The following is a 21,782-nucleotide window of genomic DNA, read 5'->3' as shown; positions in this document are numbered from 1 at the left end:
GTAAAAGTATCAGTATAGCCGTCCTTTCAGGAAATAAATGCCACATAGAAACACCTCAGACTGATTCAATCTGGCTTGATCAGAATTAATTTTCAATCAGATCAAGAAGGGTGGCGCGAAAATATTGATAATCTGATCAACAGGAGCTGTGTACTCTTAATCTGATAATTTCTTTCTGCACAGGCTCAAAACAACTGGAAGTAAGAGGAGGCCAAGAGTTTTTGGGGAGGTAGAAACATGGTGGCAGCCAAACCTAACTTTCTTTTTGTTATAGACTCAGAAAAGCTATGGATTTTCATGACTAAACATAATCACAGTGCTCCACTTGAAGAAAACTCAACATTATGAAGATCCACTTTCACTCTCCACTTGTTTGTAGACAGCAGGGGAAATGGCCTTTTGGGTTTTTAGTTAGGAGTTAAGTTAATCTAGACATACATTTTCTATACCTGCTTCATCCTTCTCAGGTCACACGGGGGCTGGAGTCTACCCAGACAGGTCGCCAGTCTATCACAGAATAAAGATGGGAAAACAAATTATTTTTGCATGTCAAAAGCGTTTTACTTTGATTAATTGCTTTGCAGCATGTAAACACTTTGCGATCTCTTTATTCAGTGTCCATGTAAACACTTAAGAGTTCATACAAACACCTATTTTTTATTCACGATAAGAATGCTGTAAATTTTGAACTTGTGAATTCTAAAGACAGAAGAATGAGTTCATAAAAAGAGCAGTGCCACATAACAACTGTGGAAAACCTTTGGATAAATAAGAAAAAAAAACAGCTCGACGGTACCTACTGCTAATGTTATTTAGGAAATCTTGGCATCTTGACTGCAATTTAAAATAAGACTCAAAGCGTGAACAGCACTTGTCTTCTCATTGTCAGTTCAAAGTGAAGCTTTACCCGAAGACCCAGTGTGATTGAAGAGGAGATGGAATTGTTTGAAAGCCATTCTGACACACGCTTCAGATCAGCAGTTTGATCACAGTTGCTGAGGCTGAAATGATGTCAACGCAAGACAAGTTTCCAAAGTTCTTGAGCTGACACACCAAATCATAATTCAAAGATATGTGATGCATAACGAATAAAGACAACAACACAGTTTCTATTAATTGATCTCTCTAAAAAGTGTAACAGATTGGAAAGGCCTCTTCTGAGTGATAACGCGGATCATTCAGGCGCAGTGCAGAGTTTGCATATATAACTGTGTGTTAGTGTGAGTCTTCTGTTTTAAGTTTTAAGCAAACCGCAGATAGATCTCTTTTGTCATTTCTAAATATTACCTTGGATCAGGATGACGGGGGAGCTTACCAAAAGATCTGGTGACATAACAGAGCAACACAAGAACCTAAAGTGTGTCCTCGCCTCATGTCCTCGGGGACACACTGAGAGCGGATAGGCCTTGGTTTACTTCCAGAGGTGGTTTTTCAGGGCACGTGGCCGCAAAGTGCTGAAGTGGGTGCGGGACAAAGTACATATCATAAGATGGGGAAACAGAGAATAGGGAGATCTGAGGTGAGAGATTGTTGAGATGGCAGGAGATGGGAGCACATTCACCCATATGAACTGGGATGCAGCTGTCACTACTGTGAAAGTTACCAAAGCTTGGTTTGTCATTTCTAGATCAAGATTTTAAAGAGAGAGTGAGCCTGAGTGAGGGCAGCACTGTTTGGCCCAAAACAGTATTTTAAAAATGATTCTTGATTGAATATGTATTTTAATGGATAGCAGTAAATTATCACCATATTACAGTATTACCCCTCAGATTAGTGAGACCCATAGTTAACACATTTGCCTCATTGGTTTAAGTGCAGTAACCAAGTCCCTAAAAGGAAAGAAAATAGAATTACAACAATATTATACTTTATCTTGTCCAATACGACACAATTGTGAGTGGCAAAGGTTTGTGAAAGTCCAGGTTTAGCAGTGAATTCAAAGATTAATTCAGGTGTTTTCAGTCAATGGGTTAACAACCAAGTGGGAGTTAATGTCCTGTTTTAAAAGAAAAAAATAAAAGAAAGGAAAACAATCTCATGAATCCCTTTTTGTGAAATATTCCTGCCACGCAAAATGGACATCAGCACCAAAGTAAAAACAAGAACTTTTAAGTGAAACCTTTTTCTATCTGCGAAACATGGTGGTGGTAGTGTCATAGTTTGAGGCTGTTAAGCTGCATTGAGGCCTGGGTGGGTTGGAGCAATGAATTCTGTACAATGTACACAACAAGAGAATTGAAAGGAATTGTCAGAACATCTGTGCAGACCATGCTCTGTTTTTCTGTGTGTCTGCTTTTGTGTACGTGGAGCATCTGCTTCCTAACAAACTCCCGTCAGAAGCAAACCACTACTGGCATTAGACAGGTCTGCATTCGTTAAATAATAGCACTGACAGGGATCAAAAGTTTTTGATCCAACATACAGCAGAACAGGCATCGTCTATTTCCGGATCAGGCTGAGCTTCTGTCGTGGGTGCTGACACTGACATTTTCACCCAGCAGGGAAACCAATAAACCCTAAAAAAAAGCTTAAGCTTAAGTCTTTTATGACTAATTCATGACCAGGTTACTGGTTAATACAGGAAAACAAAGTGGCCGCTCTGACACTGATCTTCACCTTGGTGTAACCTTCAAGCTTCAGCGTAGCGTCGACAATGGTCCTTCCCTGCAGGGTGTCACATTCTCAAACCTTCCCAAAAGAACACCCAAATTTTGCCATTGTGTCATAGCTGCCTGCCTACACGCCCACCACACTATTTTTACCAGAAGAGCACAACTGCTCCTATAGGTACAGTTACAGTGAGGCTCTTCAAACCCCAGCTGCCCTGCCTCAGCTAATAATACAATGAAACATATGCACTATATACACACACAAGCACACTCGTACTGGCACTGCTGCTGACCTTAGCCCTGATCATCCTCCTTTAAAGCGTTTCCTGTATCTATCACACTGATGAGCCGCCCTGTGCTGCCCTGACATACTTACCTCCCACATTGAGCTTCTGCCAATGAGCTCTCACTCGCTCGCACTGGTTACATCATGAGTGAGCCTGTTTCCCTCAAGCTATAAATCATTATTCGCATAATCATTTCATGGGAAAGTGGTATGTGGGAAATAGTTCAAACTAATAATCAGATCAAATAATTCGGTTGAAAACAGTATCAAACTCAACGTATCAAATGTTGAAACTGTTGAGGCCGAGAAATGTTATTTCCAAATCCCATTAGTGTGCGTGTGAGGAAGCAGTTAACTGTTAAGCATCATATAGCAGTATCAAAAGAAGAGACGATGCAACGCAGAGGTAAACATGTCAAAGCCTTTTTGGAAACATGCTGCTTGCTGAAAATTCCAAATAAGCTTTTACCTTTCGGCAAGCATTGTACAGTTTATCGCTGCTGTCGGTTTTCCTTCTCTTCACATAGCATTTAAAGGAAACAATAGCACATTGCCCCCGCACCATAATGTGTATCATCAACAGTCATGCTTTTTAGTATTCCTTGCAAGTAATTTTGATGGGAAACCTTTGTTGACTTTTAGTCAACAGTCAGAGGTGTAACAGTTACTTAGTCTGTGAATCAAGTGAATGGAAAAGCAATCAAGCAGCTCTTTTAATAATATCAAATGTCTGTTGATCTTATTTCTCAAACAGTGTATCAAGATTTGATGCTTTCATGTGTCCCATTTGATAAATATTTCATAAATATCATTTTCAGTACTGTGTTCCATATTTTGCAGAGAAAGCAATCAGCTCATTATGCCCTAAGTGTATGCACGATGATTCAAAGAGTGGGGTTAAGATTCCTAACAAATAAAATTCACACAATAGTTTAATTTATACTGAGTAACCAATATTAACACATAACCCACTGTATTCATGAATGATATGATTTAAGTCATTTAGGTCCGTGATTAGGTGTCAACAGTGAAGGACATCCTGCTTTGAGATTACCATGTCCTCCTTCTTTGACATGCTACCCAATGGCCTAAATATCCTTAAGTCAACAGCAACACAAAACATGACGACAGTGAGCAACTGCACCTTAAAAAATCAACTTACAGCTCGAGCTGCCAACAATCAGCAGGTGGATCAGCAGCTACAGCATGAAATAACCACGCAACTAAAGTCCAAATGAAGTCAGTCAAGTACAGACAATCCTTTATTAGTGGGAGTTAATGGGTCATTTATTGTATGTCAAGGTCACGCATCTCACCTTTTGTTCTCAGTCATCATCTCAAAATGTGTTTCGGGAGCTGCCATCTCACTGTGCAAGAACACTGGGTGTGTGCACGTGTGCCTGTGCGCTGTGTGCACAGCGCTTAGAATGAGCTGAGGCAACCTGATCCCAACAGGAGATTGAGCTAAATGTCAGTGAGCCACCTTGAGATTTTCACTGCCACAGCAGAGCCCACAACAGCACGGGGGGTCAGAGAGGAAACACACAGCGGAGCAGCTTTGATATCAGCCACAAAGTTATCTGTGACCTGTCAGCTTCCGGTTGTTTTATTTTTCTTGCATGATAATGATGACATTTATCATGAAAACTGAAGAATACGTTTTGTAAGATACCTGAGACAGAGCCAGTAAATGCAATAAGGGTCACAGTATTATGTGCACACTGTTTGTACTGGATGACAAACTTATAATTAGCAGCTGCTAATAATTGTTCTTTGTTGATACGCGCCAACAATCACTGCCTGTCTATGGAGTTGACAGTCTCTCTTCAGCAGTAAGAGAGGCGGGGTAATGAGGAAACTAAATTCCATGACTGGAAGTCTCCTTCACCCAACGTCACCCTTTTCCTTCCTCTGCTCTGCCTTCATCTGCAAGTGCGATCAATCAAGCCTCCCCCTTTACTTCAAATCGCTGCATAGCTTGAGTGATAAAACTACTTAATAAAAAAGCGATTTTCATGTCTTTGTTGGATGCAACTTTTGGAACTCTCTCCGCCCTGCTTTACATTTATTACACTGTTTTGGTTTGGGGGAGCAGTTTCTCTTATTCCTCCAGATAAACTGATTTTGCTGTGAAACTGTTTGCCTATGATTGTAACTAAGATGAAGACAAATCTTGGCATTGTTCATTTCAAAGGACTCAAACACTTTTCTCACAAGTGTGGGGAAAAATACCCCAAATAATGACCTGCTCTGTTTTCATTCAAGCCCCTGAATTATGGTGACGAAAATGCATAAAAAAGATTCAAGAAATATTCTTAGAACTAAGTCAAATTTCCTGATGGTCATTGGCATTTCAAGTAAGCAGAACTTTACCGTTGGAAGCTGTTAAAGAGGGGTTAGTTTATGTACTTAATATACAGATAGTTTAGTCCAAACGTTCCCATCTAGAGGTTTGAGTCAACGAAAGGACACAAGATAAATTCAAATTGTCATTTTTGCACCTAGTCGAAATCTCCCTTTACTTTCAGTTGGTGTTTTATTGTTTTATGCTTTACGAGCTAATTGTTAATATTAGGTCTTAAAAACAAGGTAATTGACTTTCAAATAAAATAAATACTATAACAACGCAGGGCGTTGAAATGTACATTTCTGGATTTCTGGCTGTCAAGTCCTGCCACCTCAGCTAAACACACAAGACATGTGGACATTTTGTGCCAAATGTCTGAAATACCAGATGATTGAAATGTATCACTTTGGAAGTCTTGATGCTTTCTCATCCTTCTGTTAGACTTGGTTTGATATTTTCTCATTTTTAAATAAATGTATATGTAAAATCCAAGAATGTAAACAAGTCCAGTGTCTCCCTCTGAACTGTGGTGGAATAGAACAATGATAAACTGGAAATCAAAGTACTGCATGAGAGCAGTACCTTTTGTAAATTCTGCTTTCCATGAAGTGAAAGTCTGTTGATGTTCACATAATTACAAGTTTGTGTTCATACTCTCAGTGTCCATGTGTCTGCAGACATGTGAGCCCACATGGGCCCATCAGTGTCTCAGACCCCTTTATTCAGAAAGCCTCTCTTCTTTGTCCTAACCAGGCACACTCTCTTCAGCACATCTTATTTCCAGCTTGCTGGACAGTGGACCCCTCTGCAGTTGTTACCCTCTCCCGCGCCCCCCCTCCTCACCTCCCTCTCTGCCTATTCTTTACCACAGGGCCCCCCCACCCTGCCCACCTGTTTGTGATGTTTTTCATCCAATGAGGGGTGAGAGCATGTTGAGCAAGCACCAATGAGGCCACTTTTTCATGTGTATAAAACTTTTCAGGACAGTTTGCCGGGTTGCACTTTCTGTCAGTCCAGGGCTCCAAGAGGAGAGCAACTGCCCAGAGAGAGAGCAAGTGTGAAGGGGGGGTCGCCAGTTTTTATTCCCAGTCTCACACTTCAGGAAAGTGGTGGGTGCACACAGCTTCATTTGTTTTGAGTCTCGGTATTAGGCCGGCTGGGCCGCTCAGATTGATGTGAGTATCTGTGTTTTTTCTTTATCCCTTTCTCCTGAAGCCTCTCCGTTTCAGTGAGGATGGAGAACGCACACATCAAAGAGTCGGACGATGTTCTGAGCTACTTTGGCGTCACTGAGGAGACCGGCCTGTCTCCCGAGCAGGTGAAGAAGAATCTGGACAAGTATGGCCATAACGGTGAGGGAGAGAAAGAGATGGAAGGGATGGATGGATGGAGCATTGAAGAGAGCAAAGAGAGAGTTGTAACAAATGCTGTGGTCGCATGATGGGGAATCCCAGTATCCTAAACTGGATTTAGTTTTGAGTTTGAAGAAGGGTGAAGTGCAGGCAGTATGGAAGGGAGAAGGAGGACGAAGATGGAAGAGTGGTGGGATTTGACAGATGATTTTGCACCGTGTGTCAAAGGGTGAATTACGTTTGTGGAACAGGTGCATTATGGTGTCAGGTTTCTGACGCCTACTACTGGTTTTAGATCAAGGATAATTAGTTTGTATTTGAAACTGAGGCAATTTGAGTCCAGAGTGAGGGAGTGTAAAGCAAATGAAATTTCCTGACAAATCCATACTCTGAGTAAGCTCTTGTCAAACAGAGCAAATATCAACCTTTCACAGGTGGCAAAGGAAGCATTTGTATGAAACCACAACCGTGATTACATGCATTTAACTGTTGACACTGAGTGTCCCAGTAAGCCAAGGTCCCTCGAGCTTTCCACTGATTTATTGTTGCAATAAATCATGTCAAATGTACAAATGCAGTAAATGAATGGTTCACTCTATTAATGTTCTCTGTCTCTTTCCACCAACAGAGCTGCCAGCAGAGGAAGGTGAGTCCATTTGTGTCTGAATCGCATGTCCTGTAGATCAGAGTGCATCTTTTTATGTTGTGCCACCCAGACATGCCTGTTCCCCTCCCTTCCTGTGGTGACAAGTAATGCAGTTGTTTGTTTAACACCCAGCACTGGATTCTTGCTGTGCTACAGACTTGGAGAGCTAAGCAGACCCACACAACCAATGATTTGCTCACACTACACAAATGAGTCCATCCATGCTCATCTGTGGTGTTTTTAAACTACAAATGGACTGTTGTCATTGTTATTGTCATTCATGACAAGCAAGACAATGAGAAAATAAGTGGTGTAAGATAGCACACAACACAGGTCAGATAGGTGCAAGACCACCAACTGAGTATCACTTTTCCTACATTTTGCCTTGTTTTTCACATCATTCTTGCACGTATAATCAAACAACACTCTTTTAACAGTAAGTAACATTTTAACACAGAGATTACAGATGCTGTGATGTATCAGTATTTGAGATAACCGTTATTATATTGAAAGAAATTATCAATATCATGTTATAATACAGCTGAAATCATAGGGGATTTGATTTCAACTGGATGAATAAAACATTGCTGATTGCAACTGGGGCTTATCTCCCATTATGTGTGTAATAAACTGTCAAATAAAGAAAAAAAGCCTCAAGAAACCAATTGTGAATTAGTCCAATTATTGTAGGTATTGCGTTAATATTGTTATCCTGGATGCCTTTGGCCACGATAATCATTTCGTGAACATCTGATATTGTGACAGCTATAATGTATCTATAAAAACTACACATGAACACATATATTTAATACTGAAAGTGACTTTGTTTGTTTGTTTTTTTTTTAATCAGGAAAGACTATCTGGGAGTTGGTGGTGGAGCAGTTTGAGGACCTGTTGGTCAGAATCCTGCTGCTGGCGGCGTGCATCTCCTTTGTGAGTTATTCCACATTTTCTATTGACGTGATACAATGCACGTGCATCTGTAACATGCAAGCAAAGGTTTGTTTTCATTCAGGTAAAGGTGCTTCATAACTGATTATTTTTCACCATATTTTACATTTACTGAGGTGACAAAAAAAAGGAAATCAGGAACAAAGTAAAAACAAAACCACAAAATCAAAGAACTCTAAATGTACTGAGAAAAAACCCTGAAAGAATAGATCAGTCTACCCCAAAATATGGGGTTTAATCTTTTATTTCTGATTCAGCAAGGTGCTTTACAATAAAATCCACAGAAACAACCCTGCATTTTTCACGCTTTCGCTCAGCAGTTAGAGGTTGGTAAGGTTAGCAATTTGATAATACAAATAATGATGCTATAATACTGTTGAGGTACGACGCAAACCAAACAGAAACTCATCTGAAAATGACTCAGGAGAACAAGACACGCCATTACAAAGCAGCATGTTCAGTGACAAGAGAGAAACCAATGGTACGAGCAACAGTGATGAAACCCGTTATCGTTGTGATTAAATACAAATACACACACACTCAGGCTGCCAAACACAGCACGTACATCACTGAGGTAAAAAATTTAATTTGGACCATTCTCATTTGCACAAGGAATCCCTCTCCATGTCACCGCTGCTCTCTAAACAGTGGACAGTTTTATAAAGCAGAGTGAGGTGCTCACATTGTCTTAATCCTCCATTTCTGCCCTGTGCCCTCCCTGAGCAGCTGTCACCATGGCCTTAGAAGGCCTGATGGCTGCGAGTGGAAATAAAAGAGACAGCAAGACAAAGAGAAAGACAGAAAGTGAGCGACAGTGTATGTCTGCACATGCATATGCATGGCACTTGCTTTATTTTAAGAAAGTCTCAAGCCAGGATGAGAAACCGTATCCTTGGACAAAGGTCAAGGATGGAAGGAACGAGGCATGGCTTGCAGCAGCAGGAGGGATGTGGAGGGGGCGTCAGGGATTGGGTTGCACAATGGCATTGTTTGCTGCAATGACAAACGAGAGCAATAGATTCGGAGTGGTATAAGGTTTCTAAAAGAGAGAACACTAAATACTAGAGACACATGCTCATCATATTCATACACAGGAATGTTCTATCACTGCAACGTGCTGACAAGCTCTGACTCCCGGTCTGGAGATCGATTGTGTCTTTGAAGAGAAGCAGTGTGAAGACAGACTAGAGGCAGGAAGCAATGGAGCCTAATGCTAAAAAAAGAATAAGGTGCGATGAGATGTGAGATGAAGAGCAGGCAAATGGAAAACAAGGAGGATTATGATGCAGAGTGAAAATGCTTCAAGAGAAGGATGGCAGGACTTGACTTTTCTCCCGGTTAGGCCTGTGCTTCGCTGGCCTGCAACTAATCTGTGTCAATGTCAACACTGAGCCTTTCCGAAACAGACCTGCCTCGATAACAGCGGGACTCCCATTCACAGGGGCCCACACGTGTTGAACTGTAGGTTTGGAGACGAGTCACATGCACTGTAGAGGAGAGATCTCACACATAGGATGACATAAGATGTAGGAGCAACAATGGTTAATGTAATTTGATCCACCAATGGATCAGAGCTGTCATAAATAGCTGCTCATCAGGACAAATTTGTGTTTTATGCTAGTCAGCAGTTAAAGATAATACGGTCACCCTGAGTAACAGGTGCAAATAAACTTACAGAAGGTAAGCTGAAGCGGTGATATATTATATTAATAGTTATTTGAAAAAGTCACCCCAACAACTACGTATGTATGTATATATATATGTATGTATATTTTCACATGTATATATATATAGAGAGAAATATACATGTTTACATGTTTTATAATTAGGAGAAAAGCAAGCCTTATGCAGACATGTATTTAATGCATTCTCAGTGTGTAAAACTCTTTTTCCCCACTTGAACACTTTGAAAGCAAATGACAGGAATAATTAATTTTTCATCCACTCTGATTCTAACTCTCCGTGTCTCTGTCCATCTCAGGTGCTGGCTATGTTTGAGGAAGGTGAAGAGACCGTCACTGCCTTTGTTGAGCCCTTCGTCATCCTCCTTATCCTCATCGCAAATGCCATCGTTGGGGTGTGGCAGGTAAGCGAGCTTGCGACACGAAACACACACACATGTACACATTGGAACAATTGCAGCCACAAGGACACATACCTGTGCCTCAATGCTGTCTTTTACACACACCTAAATAGACACTTAAACTTAGAAACAGTCACGCGCAATAAATCACACACGTCGGCGAACTGTTCAGGCCTCGCGTCCTTGTTGAAGAGTGCACGCTCCCTCAAAGTTCAAGGGAAGCCAGAACAAGAGGGATGACGTCAAGTGGAGGTGAAAAGGTGAAAGGTTAAGCCAACAAAGCAAGTGGAAGGGGGGGGGGGGGGGACTGGAGCCCATGCTGCCTTGAAGGTTTAAAGTGCTGTGTGCTTCGTTATAGTCCACACTGTGCAATCCACTGTAAAAATACAGAGGGACGATCACATTACCACAGGCCTGAGGTGTGTGTGAGCTGAGGGGGTTCATATCAACCCTGTGGCAGTCATTTGGAAACTATGCACAAGGATTCACACATGGGGAGTATGGAGGAGAGTGGAGAGAGGGAGGGCAGCTGGCATAAATTGGACTTTACACTTTGAGGCGATCGGGGGGCAGCCTCGGAAGAAAATGACAGCCTGAGCTGTACATCAGTGTGTTTGACTTCTCCCATTTATCTGTTGTCCAAGCAGAGGCTGCTTTCACTGAGCAGAGTAGTGATTATTGAAGATTTACTGGATGTCAAACTGTTGTTTTTAAATTGAACTCAACATGCTAAACCAGCAAGCCTATGAGGTCGTGAGTGAATAGATTAGCTCCAGTGCTCTCTTCTCTGTATGCTTTATAGTACACTAAAATTTCCTTCAGAATATTTAGAGCTTGATAGAGCCGTTTGAGCAGTGAACCCCTGTAAAGAGGCTGAGGGTCCTCAATGCAGCAGGCTTAATTCTGAGTCCAGATATGTGTGTGGTCATCCCCCTCTCTCAGCTCACTTTCCTTTCTGCCCACTTTCAAATAAAGGCCAAAAGTGCCAGAAAACATTTTAAAAAATCATTTGTTCGTAGATAACCCATAAAAAAAAATCAGGAAAAGCAAACACAAAATGGATAAAAAATGGCCTCAACCATGACAAGCTTTGATCATTTTGATTGAAGTCATGCAGAACTGTAAAGATTTAACATGTAAAAGCTGTTTTGTTAGAATCGTCACACACATATAATTACAGGAAGTTTAGGAAAATGGGATGTTGGAACGTGACTTGTACTTCTGTTTATGTACATTCTCAGTCCTATCCTGCTGACAGATGTTTACCCCCATTTCTTTAAGTGAAAAGGGGATGTTCTGGAGAGCTCTAAGTCAAAATTGAGATTTGTGTAGATACAAATCAAGCTCTGAAAAAACACTGAATGTCACAGTGCTGGCATGTCAAGTTACATGCTAGAATGATTAATCATTTGTGTGCATTATTTTTGCAACAGGAGCGGAATGCAGAGAGCGCCATTGAGGCCCTGAAGGAGTATGAGCCCGAGATGGGGAAAGTTTACCGGGCGGACAGGAAGAGCGTGCAGAGAATCAAGGCCAGGGAGATTGTTCCTGGTGATGTGGTGGAGGTTTCTGGTAAGATTCACCAGTTATGGACACATTTCTTTCCACTTTATCCGCATTTAGCTGTAGTCCATTAATCCAGAAAAACCATGAGTGCAACAAATGTATAAGACACAACTACGATTAATCCTTAGATGACAGTGTTTTCTAACACTCCTGTATGAACCCAAAGAAATCGATAAGTAGGGAAGATGTAGCTATATTGGGTTGATGGTCACAATATTCATCTCAACTGACCCAACACCTCTCCATACTGCACAATATTAATATGCACACTATAGTTCATGGGCAGTTTCCTGGTGCAAAGTCAGCATGGAAAGGTATAAGGAAACATGCAATGGTCTAGCACAGTTAATACATTGTGCTTTACTATCAGTAGGTAAGGTAAGCAGCAGCCAGTATCAGGAAATGTAACCTTAAGCATATTTTTCTTGAACTTTGAGCCCTTGAACTTGTGTGTTAAAGTCAAACAGTATTTTTATAGTTTATGCAATAGATATTCCACAGTTTATTGATGTCAGGAACAAACCTGCTGATAAGTCACTGTCGTGGTTTTTCGCAACCTTACAAGACTTTACAGACTTGTAAAGACAAATCCATACTAGAATGATAATTTCTGGCTTTTGCAACACAAACTCGAAACCCGGAAAATGACTGATCATGTTTAAATGTTTTTAGATGATCTGTGTTGCACTACACATAGCTAGATGCATAACACGTAGATGCAGCAAATTATAAGTCAGCAGTCTTAGACATTCTGTAATCTCCTGGAAAACAGTTTTACACTGTTCGTGATTCTTCCTGCACTGGTGGACATATACTGATATTTTACAATTCATTTTTTACTTTTTTTTTTTTTAATCCAAAATTCAATAAAAACAGAGGATGCAGAATGGTCAGTGGAGCGCAGACAGTGTTTTTTGGGAGTGGGTGACCTCCCAAGCTTAAATGCGAGAAAGTAAACAGCACTTTGCAAGTACTTTCATGGGAACTTTAACTCAAAGAAGCCAACGGCCTCCTCATCACAATTGTTCAGTTACCATCACATGCACGTGAGTGAGTATGCGGTTATGTCCCTCAAAATTAGCACCGGCCTTTTAAGGCAGTCACAAAGGAAAAGGGGTGGAGAGGGAACTTTCTGGGAAAAAAAAAAAAAAAAAGCTTGAGTGTGAATGCACTTGATATCGACTCAGTCCTCTGTCTCTCCCTGTCCACCTGTTCTTTTCATTTCATGATCTCCCCAAGGTCTCCCTCTCCCTCTGACACTTACTGTGGTATCAGTTTTCAACAACACCATCCATCCAGTGTTAAAACCAGTCAATCAACCCTGCGCCCTTTCCCCTCCATCCTGTTGTAATGCTGCTTGTCAGATTGTTAAGATTCTTCGAACTGTAAAGCAACAAAAGAAATAGATCACCTCAGAAGGAGCTTAATAGTGCACATTGTTGTAAAAGTATTAATAAAGTGTCTGTGTGTGCTTTTCTCCGCGTGTGATTGTCCGAACGCAAGTTGGTGACAAAGTGCCAGCTGACATCAGGCTCATCTCCATCAAGTCTACAACGCTGCGTGTGGACCAGTCCATTCTTACTGGTATGTTTCATCACAGATAGGAGACGGAAATATTTATCTGTTTTGAATGCCCACTACCTCTCCTGACCACTCCACCTGACCCGTGTCTGCAGGCGAGTCTGTCAGTGTGATCAAGCACACTGACGCCGTCCCAGACCCCCGAGCCGTCAACCAGGACAAGAAGAACATGCTGTTCTCTGTGAGTCTTTTTCCTGCCTCCCCACCCCTATTTGCCGTCTCTTGACTTTTATATTTCCATCAAATCAGACAAACCCACTGCCTGATTCCTTTGCTCATATTTTCTTCTATACACTTTTAACTGGGCTTCTTCAAACAGTTTGTTGATCATGACAGCAGCTGCTTTTATTAGCAAAAGTTTGGAAAAATATGTCGCAGTATGGAAGTTTTGCGGTGATTTTTAGTACATAAATGTCTACTGGATCACCTAGGCAAAGAGAATGCATCCTCTAAGTCTGTACTGTAGTAGTGAAGATAGTTTTGTAACCTTAGTCAAAACTGGTCGGCCAACTCTCTAATGGTTGTCTCGCTCTCTTCTGATGCTCTTGATCAGGGCACCAACATTGCTGCTGGCAGAGCCGTTGGCGTTGCTGTTGCAACTGGTGTCTCCACTGAGATCGGTAAGATTCGTGACCAGATGGCAGCCACCGAGCAGGAGAAGACCCCTCTGCAGCAGAAACTGGATGAGTTTGGCGAGCAGCTCTCCAAGGTGAGTGATGCAGTCATACATGACACCTCCCTGAAACTCAGTGCTGGTTTTATTTATCAAAATCATGACCATTTTAGAAAGGACAAACACTTTATTGGTTTTCCCTTTGCCTAAAGAGGGATTTAAAGATTTTTATGCATGTGAAATGCCTGCAGAGTCCACACCAAAGGAAGTATTTACCATCTGTTACAGTTATCCTCGGTGCTGCAGTGCTATCTGAAATCTCTTCCACAAGTCCAAGGCTTTTGATATGTTTCTTATGGACAGCATCATGAAAAACATGTGCATAATCCTTGACTTGCATCTAGTTTGACAAACCAAAACACAAAGAACAAGCGGCAGCCTTGCGCTTTGCCTTTTTTTGACCAATCAGAGCAAACCTGACCTTTCAGGAGGCGGGTCTTTAAGGGATAGGAGTTCAAATAAAGCATCTCTTTCAGTAGATAACAAAAGGTGCTGCAGCAATAGAAATTTTTGAATTTCTAAAGCATTCTAAATAAATCTGAAGTTTGATAGACACCCAAACCTCTAAATAGGCATCCTACAGGCTCTTTAAGATTCAAAGTTTTTATGTTTAAGATAGAACATTTCTAATAAAACAAAACAATGACTAACGCACATCACACTAACTGTCTCCTCTCCAGGTCATCTCCCTAATTTGTGTGGCCGTGTGGATAATCAACATTGGCCATTTCAATGACCCCGTCCATGGGGGTTCCTGGATCCGTGGTGCCATCTACTATTTCAAAATTGCAGTGGCTTTGGCTGTGGCTGCCATCCCTGAAGGTAAGTCCCAGGGATTCATTTCTGTTTGGTAAACCGAGAAGGTTGTCATACCTAATACTCACGATGTGTTGCTTGTCTATGTGATGCTGCTTCCAGTCTATATATAAGCGTGTTTGTCAGGTTAATTTCTTCGAAGTTGGTTACGATCTGTTTGTCCAGTTTTATTCATCATTTTGTTTGTGTCGGCTCTAAAGCTCCAACGTCATTGGAAGAGTCAGTGGATGGTACTATTTATATGAGTGGCTCACATTGGTTGTGACGTATACTCTCTTTTTCAGTCCTGCGATTAGCCTTGTCTGCTTCCCCAATACACTCCTAAAGTTGCATAATTACTCACTGCCCGAATCATCAGGATTTTCCCAACTTGTGAAAGCTTGTAAAAGTCTTTTGGTCACTAGCCAACCCAAAGAAAAGAGGAGAATTAGATATTTAGCCCGTAAATCAAGAGCTTACACTAAATGTCCTCATCAAGGTCAAATACACCGCTCACTACAGCTGTTTTTTTCAAGCCTTTCAGTTAGATTTAAATGTAGTTTTATCCCCAGGGCCATAACCTCGCCTAATGTACCAAACGTCTTCTTGAACAGAAGAACGACTTGCGGCTACCTAGTTTGTGTCTTGTCAATATGACTGAATACATTTTCTGGAACTAAACTGTTTTGGATTTGGCTCACACCCCTCACCGTCACATTGAAGTCAGCTGTAAACTGTGTCAACATTCATCATGAGATCACAGCATGATGATGCCAAAAGGACAACATCATCTGCAAATATGGATGCCACGATAAAGCTAAATTGGATGATCTCCAGACCTTCTACATGCCAGTGTAGGAATTGATATTTGCCAAGAATCTGAGCACGGTTCTTAGTCCAAGCACAGGAAGACTGAATGTCTTGCACTCGCCAGTCCCATAAGAATATGTTTTGAGAACACAGTAGTTTGGATGCACTGGACCATCACTGCAGTGAGCATAAAGTTTAGATGGTTTTGAACAGAAGTTTCTGCTTTCTCTTTACTGTTTCATGGTGCATTCACCCAAATTCTGTCACTTTGTCCGTCACAGGCCTGCCAGCTGTCATCACCACATGCTTGGCATTGGGAACACGTCGTATGGCCAAGAAGAACGCCATCGTCAGAAGCCTGCCCTCTGTGGAGACCCTGGGCTGTACCTCTGTCATCTGCTCTGACAAGACTGGTACTCTCACCACCAACCAGATGTGTGTGACCAAGGTGTGTTCATACACACATATACAACTGTACCTGCTCGCATTTGCAATCAAAACCCGAACGAGTAAATGGGAATGTTTTCTTATGTTTTCGAGCAGATGTTCGTCATCGACAAAGTCGATGGAGACAGTGTTTCCCTTGGTCAGTTTGAAATTTCAGGCTCGAAGTACACCCCTGAAGGAGAAGTGTAAGTGACAAATGGATGTAAACAGACCAAAAACACTCATGAGCACCATTCTGATCACTGAACAATAAACCTTTACTAAAAAAACCACTTGTTTCTTTTTCCAAATGTTTTCCACCAGCACAAGGAATGGTGCGCTTGTGAAGTGCGGACAGTTTGATGGATTAGTGGAGCTGGCAACCATCTGCGCTCTGTGCAATGACTCATCCCTGGACTACAATGAGGTCCGCAGAGCATTTAGGACTTGTATTGATGCATGACACATATATTCATGTGCTACCAGTTACTTTTGGATCACCTTAAAATGTACTTCTGGGTCCATTCTTTCTCTCTGCGCAGTCCAAGGGTATTTACGAGAAAGTGGGTGAGGCCACTGAGACAGCCCTGAGCTGTTTGGTGGAGAAGATGAACGTGTTCAACACTGAAGTGCGTGGTTTGTCCAAGGTGGAAAGGGCAAACGCTTGCTGTGCAGTAAGTCCACAAAAGATCTCATGCAGCGTTAGCGAATCACATTTGTGTTCAAATTAAAAGTGTGACCTAATCCTTTATGGTTTAGAATGGAAAATGTGAACAAAATTATTAATACTTTCCATTAATAATTGTGGCCAACATGCTGAAGAAAAGCACCAGCTGCACAGTTCCCTTATGTTCCAAAGTAAAAGTTCTTTAAGGCCATTATTTGAATTTCACACTTTGTAACTTCATTGCTTTGACCCACTTGATTTCCATATGCAGTTACCAGCTGTAAACAGCTGCTTAGCAGATATCTCCATTTATGGGTTCGACGCTGCCTCTCCAGGTAACCTCCTGTTGTTTTTTTTCACTGTCCAACAGGTCATCAAGCAGCTGATGCGAAAGGAGTTTACCCTGGAGTTCTCCAGAGACAGAAAGTCCATGTCGGTCTACTGCTCGCCTGCCAAGTCAGCCAAAGCTCCTGTGGGGAATAAGATGTTTGTCAAAGTGAGTGTGTGGTACAGGGCATTAACATAAAGAAGAAGACAAAGAAGTAGTAGCATCACTTTAAATGAGCAAACAGTGGTGTTGAATCTTCCAAGTAAGATTTGACACAGACACACACATATATACATATAGGTGTGCTAGTTACACTCAGACTGATTCTAATTCATTCAACATTTAGAGTTTCCATTCTAAATACTACAGACCAAAATCAATAATTTACTTTCAATGATTTGATTGCAACCAGAGCAACAAGGGGAAAACTTGAGTAATGTGTGTTTACTGTGCCATCAGGGCGCTCCAGAAGGTGTCATTGACCGTTGTGCATACGTTCGTGTGGGCACCAGCCGTGTACCACTGACTGGCCCGGTCAAAGACCACATCATGACGGTCATCAAGGAATGGGGCACCGGGCGTGACACCCTCCGCTGTTTGGCACTCGCAACCCGCGACTCACCTCTGAGGAAGGAGGAGATGAACCTGGAGGACTCCAACCAGTTTGCAGACTATGAGGTGGGTCAGTTAGATACTACAGCAATGGTTGTAGAGCCACTTTAATCCAAATAATGATTAAAACGTTTTCTTTTTTATCTCCAGACTGACTTGACCTTTGTTGGCTGCGTTGGTATGCTCGACCCTCCTCGCAAGGAGGTCATGAGCTCCATTGAGCTGTGCAAGGCCGCAGGCATCCGTGTCATCATGATCACTGGTCAGTCTCTGCATAATACCCAGCATGCCAGTCTTAATGTTGAGGAACTCAAGCTGAGATTTAAACAGAGGATACAAAATCTTCCTTCCTGCCTATTCCTTCCAGGTGACAACAAAGGCACAGCTGTGGCCATCTGCCGTCGCATTGGCATCTTCGCTGAGGATGAGGATGTAGCTGGCAAAGCGTTTACGGGACGTGAGTTTGATGACCTCTCTCCATTTGAACAGAAGAATGCTGTCCGAAAGGGTTGCTGCTTTGCCAGGGTGGAGCCTTCCCACAAGTCAAAGATCGTTGAGTTCCTGCAGGGCTTTGATGAGATTACTGCCATGGTGAGAAGAAAAGGACAACTTCTGATGACTTTATTGCACATAAAAGAGGACTGAATCAGTTTCATTTGAAAAAAAAAGGAAAAAAAGGCAGTCAAACATGATAATCTTTCATTGGCTGATAGATAATTTCACTTTGATTTTGCTCTACTTTTCACCAAGACCGGTGATGGAGTGAACGATGCCCCTGCCTTGAAAAAGGCGGAGATTGGCATCGCCATGGGCTCTGGCACTGCCGTTGCCAAGTCTGCCTCTGAGATGGTCCTGGCTGACGACAACTTCTCCTCCATTGTGTCTGCTGTTGAAGAGGGCAGAGCCATTTACAACAACATGAAGCAGTTCATCCGCTACCTCATCTCCTCCAACGTAGGCGAGGTCGTCTGGTGAGGACGTTATACTGCACTTTGTTTTCATGATTCAAAAGAAATCAACTTTGTTCTAATAAGTCAAGACGTCATAGCTATGAAAACAATGTAAGTTTTTATTTTCTTTCTCCTACAGTATCTTCCTAACTGCTGCTCTGGGTCTGCCTGAGGCTCTGATCCCAGTCCAGCTTCTCTGGGTCAACCTTGTAACTGACGGTCTGCCTGCCACCGCCCTGGGCTTCAACCCCCCTGACTTGGACATCATGGGCAAAGCCCCCCGTTCTCCCAAAGAGCCCCTCATCTCTGGCTGGCTCTTCTTCAGATATCTGGCCATTGGAAGTGGGTCTTTGCTCTTTCTTTGGTCTCATTTACTGAAACATTTATGGTGCCGTTAAACTACTACTGACGTAAGAGTTTGTATTTTTAGCTCCTGCTGCTTGTTTTTTTTTTTTTTTTTTTCAAGCGTTGTGTCTTTAATTTGCTTCCATTGCTCATACTGCAGATAAACCTGTCATTGGTATCATAAAAATCTAATACTCAAAAAAAAAAAAGAAGAAGTACTTCCCAAGAGTTATTTAGCATAGAAATGTGACATCTGTACGACACAGTTCCCATGGTAGCACATTCACCTCCTTGGAATGTTTTATCGTACATGTGCGGTAGTTTTGTGGTTTAAACCTCTGTTCAAACACAATAACATCTCTTCCAGGTTATGTCGGTGCTGCAACAGTTGCAGCTGCTGCCTGGTGGTTCTTGTACTGTGATGAAGGTCCAATGGTCACCTTCTACCAGCTGGTTAGTATTGAATGTCTGTAACTGATTACACAGAAGACAAATCCAACACCTCAATACAGATACATTTTTTAATGGCATATTACTGCCTCAAACTTTCCGGCATTAGAACTTCTGTTTCTTTCTTCCCTGTCAGTGTCACTTCATGCAGTGCAGCCCGGACAACGAGGACTTTGCTGACGTCCGCTGTGATGTGTTTGAGTCCGCTCCACCAATGACCATGGCTCTGTCTGTGCTGGTTACCATCGAGATGTGCAACGCTCTCAATAGGTAGTACTACACTGTGAACCTATAGGGCATTGAGATTACTTTAGTATGAGCAGCAACATACACAAACAGCAAATTAATACTGTAAGCTTATTATGGTGGGGCATTATAGTCACAGTCACAGACTTCTACTGGAGGATTTCCATTAACGTACTCCTTTACCTTCCCATCAAACCCTCACATTCTTGCTTCCTTAGCTTGTCTGAGAACCAGTCCCTGGTGCGTATGCCCCCCTGGAGCAATGGCTGGCTGATGGCTGCCATGACCCTCTCCATGTCCCTTCACTTCATGATCATCTACGTCGACCCCCTGCCCGTGAGTCTGGCTTCCACTCTTCCTCCACGTAGCTTCCACATCGCACACTGGCTGTCCGACTTGCATGTTCTCTCATAGGCTGTCATTGCGATACTTCAATGGGAAAAGCACCAACATGGATACTGTCTGGCTTTGTCGTTTGAACAACATGCTTCTGCTCTCATCCACAGATGATTTTCAAGCTCACTCATTTGAATGTGGAGCAGTGGCTGATGGTGCTGAAACTTTCCTTCCCAGTCATTCTTCTGGATGAGCTTCTTAAGTTTGTCGCTCGCACATATCTGGAGGGTAAGCTCAGTGTGACCTGTTTAATTTTGTATAGTTGAGCACATTCATGTTAAAAATTACTTGACTCCCCAATTAAATGTACTTAATCTACTTTACCTGTTAACCTCTCCCTTTAAAATATTCCTGATAGTTTTAATCATCTCCCACCCTCTTTCCTCTAATCTGTTGCCTTTGATCTAATTTACCCCTCTGTGGATGCTCTTCTTCACTGCTCCCTTTCTGACAATCCAGCCTAAACCTGTTTCCCTTTCTTCATACCCCTGTAACAAAACAAGGTATTCCCCTGACTCAAGTTTGAGGTTTCCTCTGCATCGTGCCCATCTCCAGAGACAGAAAGTTTCCGTCTACTAGTCTGGATCTGTCTGGATCCAGAGTGTAGGTGTGATCAGTTGAGCAGCCAGTAGAAATCTAATAATTGCTCCCAGCATCATATTAAGTTCTGCACACTCGCCGTTTCTTGCTGGAAGTGAGAAAAAAATTGTGACTTGTGTGGGTCGCTCAAAGTAGCTGTTAAATAAAAGTAGTAGTACAATAATGGTGATCCCGTTTAGCACGCTTTGATGATGCTTTTACAGTAAACAAACTAATACTTCACTTTCTGCTAACAAGGTAAAGCATAAACGGAATGTTCTTGGATTATGCTGGAATGTGTCTCAAAATAAACCGTGCTGCCTCTTAAATCTGTTCATAGTAAAACTAAAAAGTAACCCCATGAATTTATTTTTTTTTTTTATCCTCATGCACAATCGCAAGCTGGGAAAAAGTTTAGCAAGATCTTAAGCTGGTGTGAAGCATAACAATGCACTAAAAATTAAGAGAATTAACTTATGCCTTAAAAGGAATAAGTAGTTGGACATTTTGGAGCAACTGGACCCCTCATATTAGCTGCCAATAGTTCAATTTACAGTATTACTTATCACACAAATGCAATAGATGTTCACTGGAGAGCGGATATTGTTCTCCACAATGTCCGGCTTCCTCTCTAAAACTAACCAAACGCTCACTTGAAATGAATCTAGTGGTCGTCCTCGGGGCTTCTACCTCGGATCTGACCAGCCTTTATTTTGTTTTGTGCGTGCAGGGAAGGTCTAAAGGCAAAGTGCGACCAGGACAGTAGGAAGCGAAGAGAGCACGAAGACACAGAGGACGAAAAAAGAGGAGGCGCAGCGCTCCAGCTGAAGGAGAGCGCGCCAAAAAGCCACTCGATCAAAATCTCAAGTGGCGCGACTACAAAAGAAGACGCATCAGCCATCTGAAAATACATTTAAAACAAACAAAAAAAAGAAGCTGCAAAGTATTTTTCTGTGTATGTACTGAAAATAATATATAGTTAAGGGATGAGAAAGCTTTTCTGTTTATTCTATTCTTAAAGAATAAAAGGTATGTATTAAAGAAGCTGTGAACTCCAGCCCTTCATTTTCCAAGCGGCCCATCT

The 21,782-nt window shown here is 42.0% G+C and overlaps 1 protein-coding gene across 2 annotated transcripts; it reads left to right on the top strand.

The window, feature by feature from the left end:
* Nucleotides 1-6,218: 6,218 nt before the first annotated feature.
* On the top strand, nucleotides 6,219-21,633 carry atp2a1 (ATPase sarcoplasmic/endoplasmic reticulum Ca2+ transporting 1). 2 transcript variants are annotated; one of them, XM_072368362.1, is made up of 26 exons: nucleotides 6,219-6,351; nucleotides 6,458-6,594; nucleotides 7,223-7,240; nucleotides 8,091-8,173; nucleotides 10,173-10,277; nucleotides 11,708-11,846; nucleotides 13,344-13,424; nucleotides 13,517-13,602; nucleotides 13,975-14,130; nucleotides 14,775-14,916; nucleotides 15,981-16,147; nucleotides 16,243-16,331; nucleotides 16,450-16,552; nucleotides 16,668-16,799; nucleotides 17,163-17,288; nucleotides 17,580-17,798; nucleotides 17,883-17,994; nucleotides 18,100-18,323; nucleotides 18,483-18,703; nucleotides 18,822-19,024; nucleotides 19,395-19,480; nucleotides 19,614-19,747; nucleotides 19,942-20,059; nucleotides 20,230-20,347; nucleotides 20,579-20,622; nucleotides 21,429-21,633. In XM_072368362.1, exons 2-25 carry the CDS (start codon nucleotides 6,477-6,479, stop codon nucleotides 20,581-20,583), a joined length of 2,985 nt encoding a protein of 994 aa, XP_072224463.1. In that variant the 5' UTR covers nucleotides 6,219-6,351; nucleotides 6,458-6,476; the 3' UTR covers nucleotides 20,584-20,622; nucleotides 21,429-21,633. The 2 variants fall into 2 exon arrangements, with proteins under 2 accessions (XP_072224463.1, XP_072224462.1); XM_072368361.1 differs by lacking the exon at nucleotides 20,579-20,622.
* Nucleotides 21,634-21,782: the final 149 nt, after the last annotated feature.

Source organism: Leuresthes tenuis, unplaced genomic scaffold (assembly GCF_036924035.1).
Source record: "Leuresthes tenuis unplaced genomic scaffold, fLeuTen1.0.hap1 SCAF_17, whole genome shotgun sequence".
NCBI classification, from domain to species: Eukaryota; Metazoa; Chordata; class Actinopteri; order Atheriniformes; family Atherinopsidae; genus Leuresthes; species Leuresthes tenuis.
The sequence above is the reverse complement of the archived record's forward strand: the minus strand, read 5'-3'. Positions and strand labels throughout refer to the sequence as shown.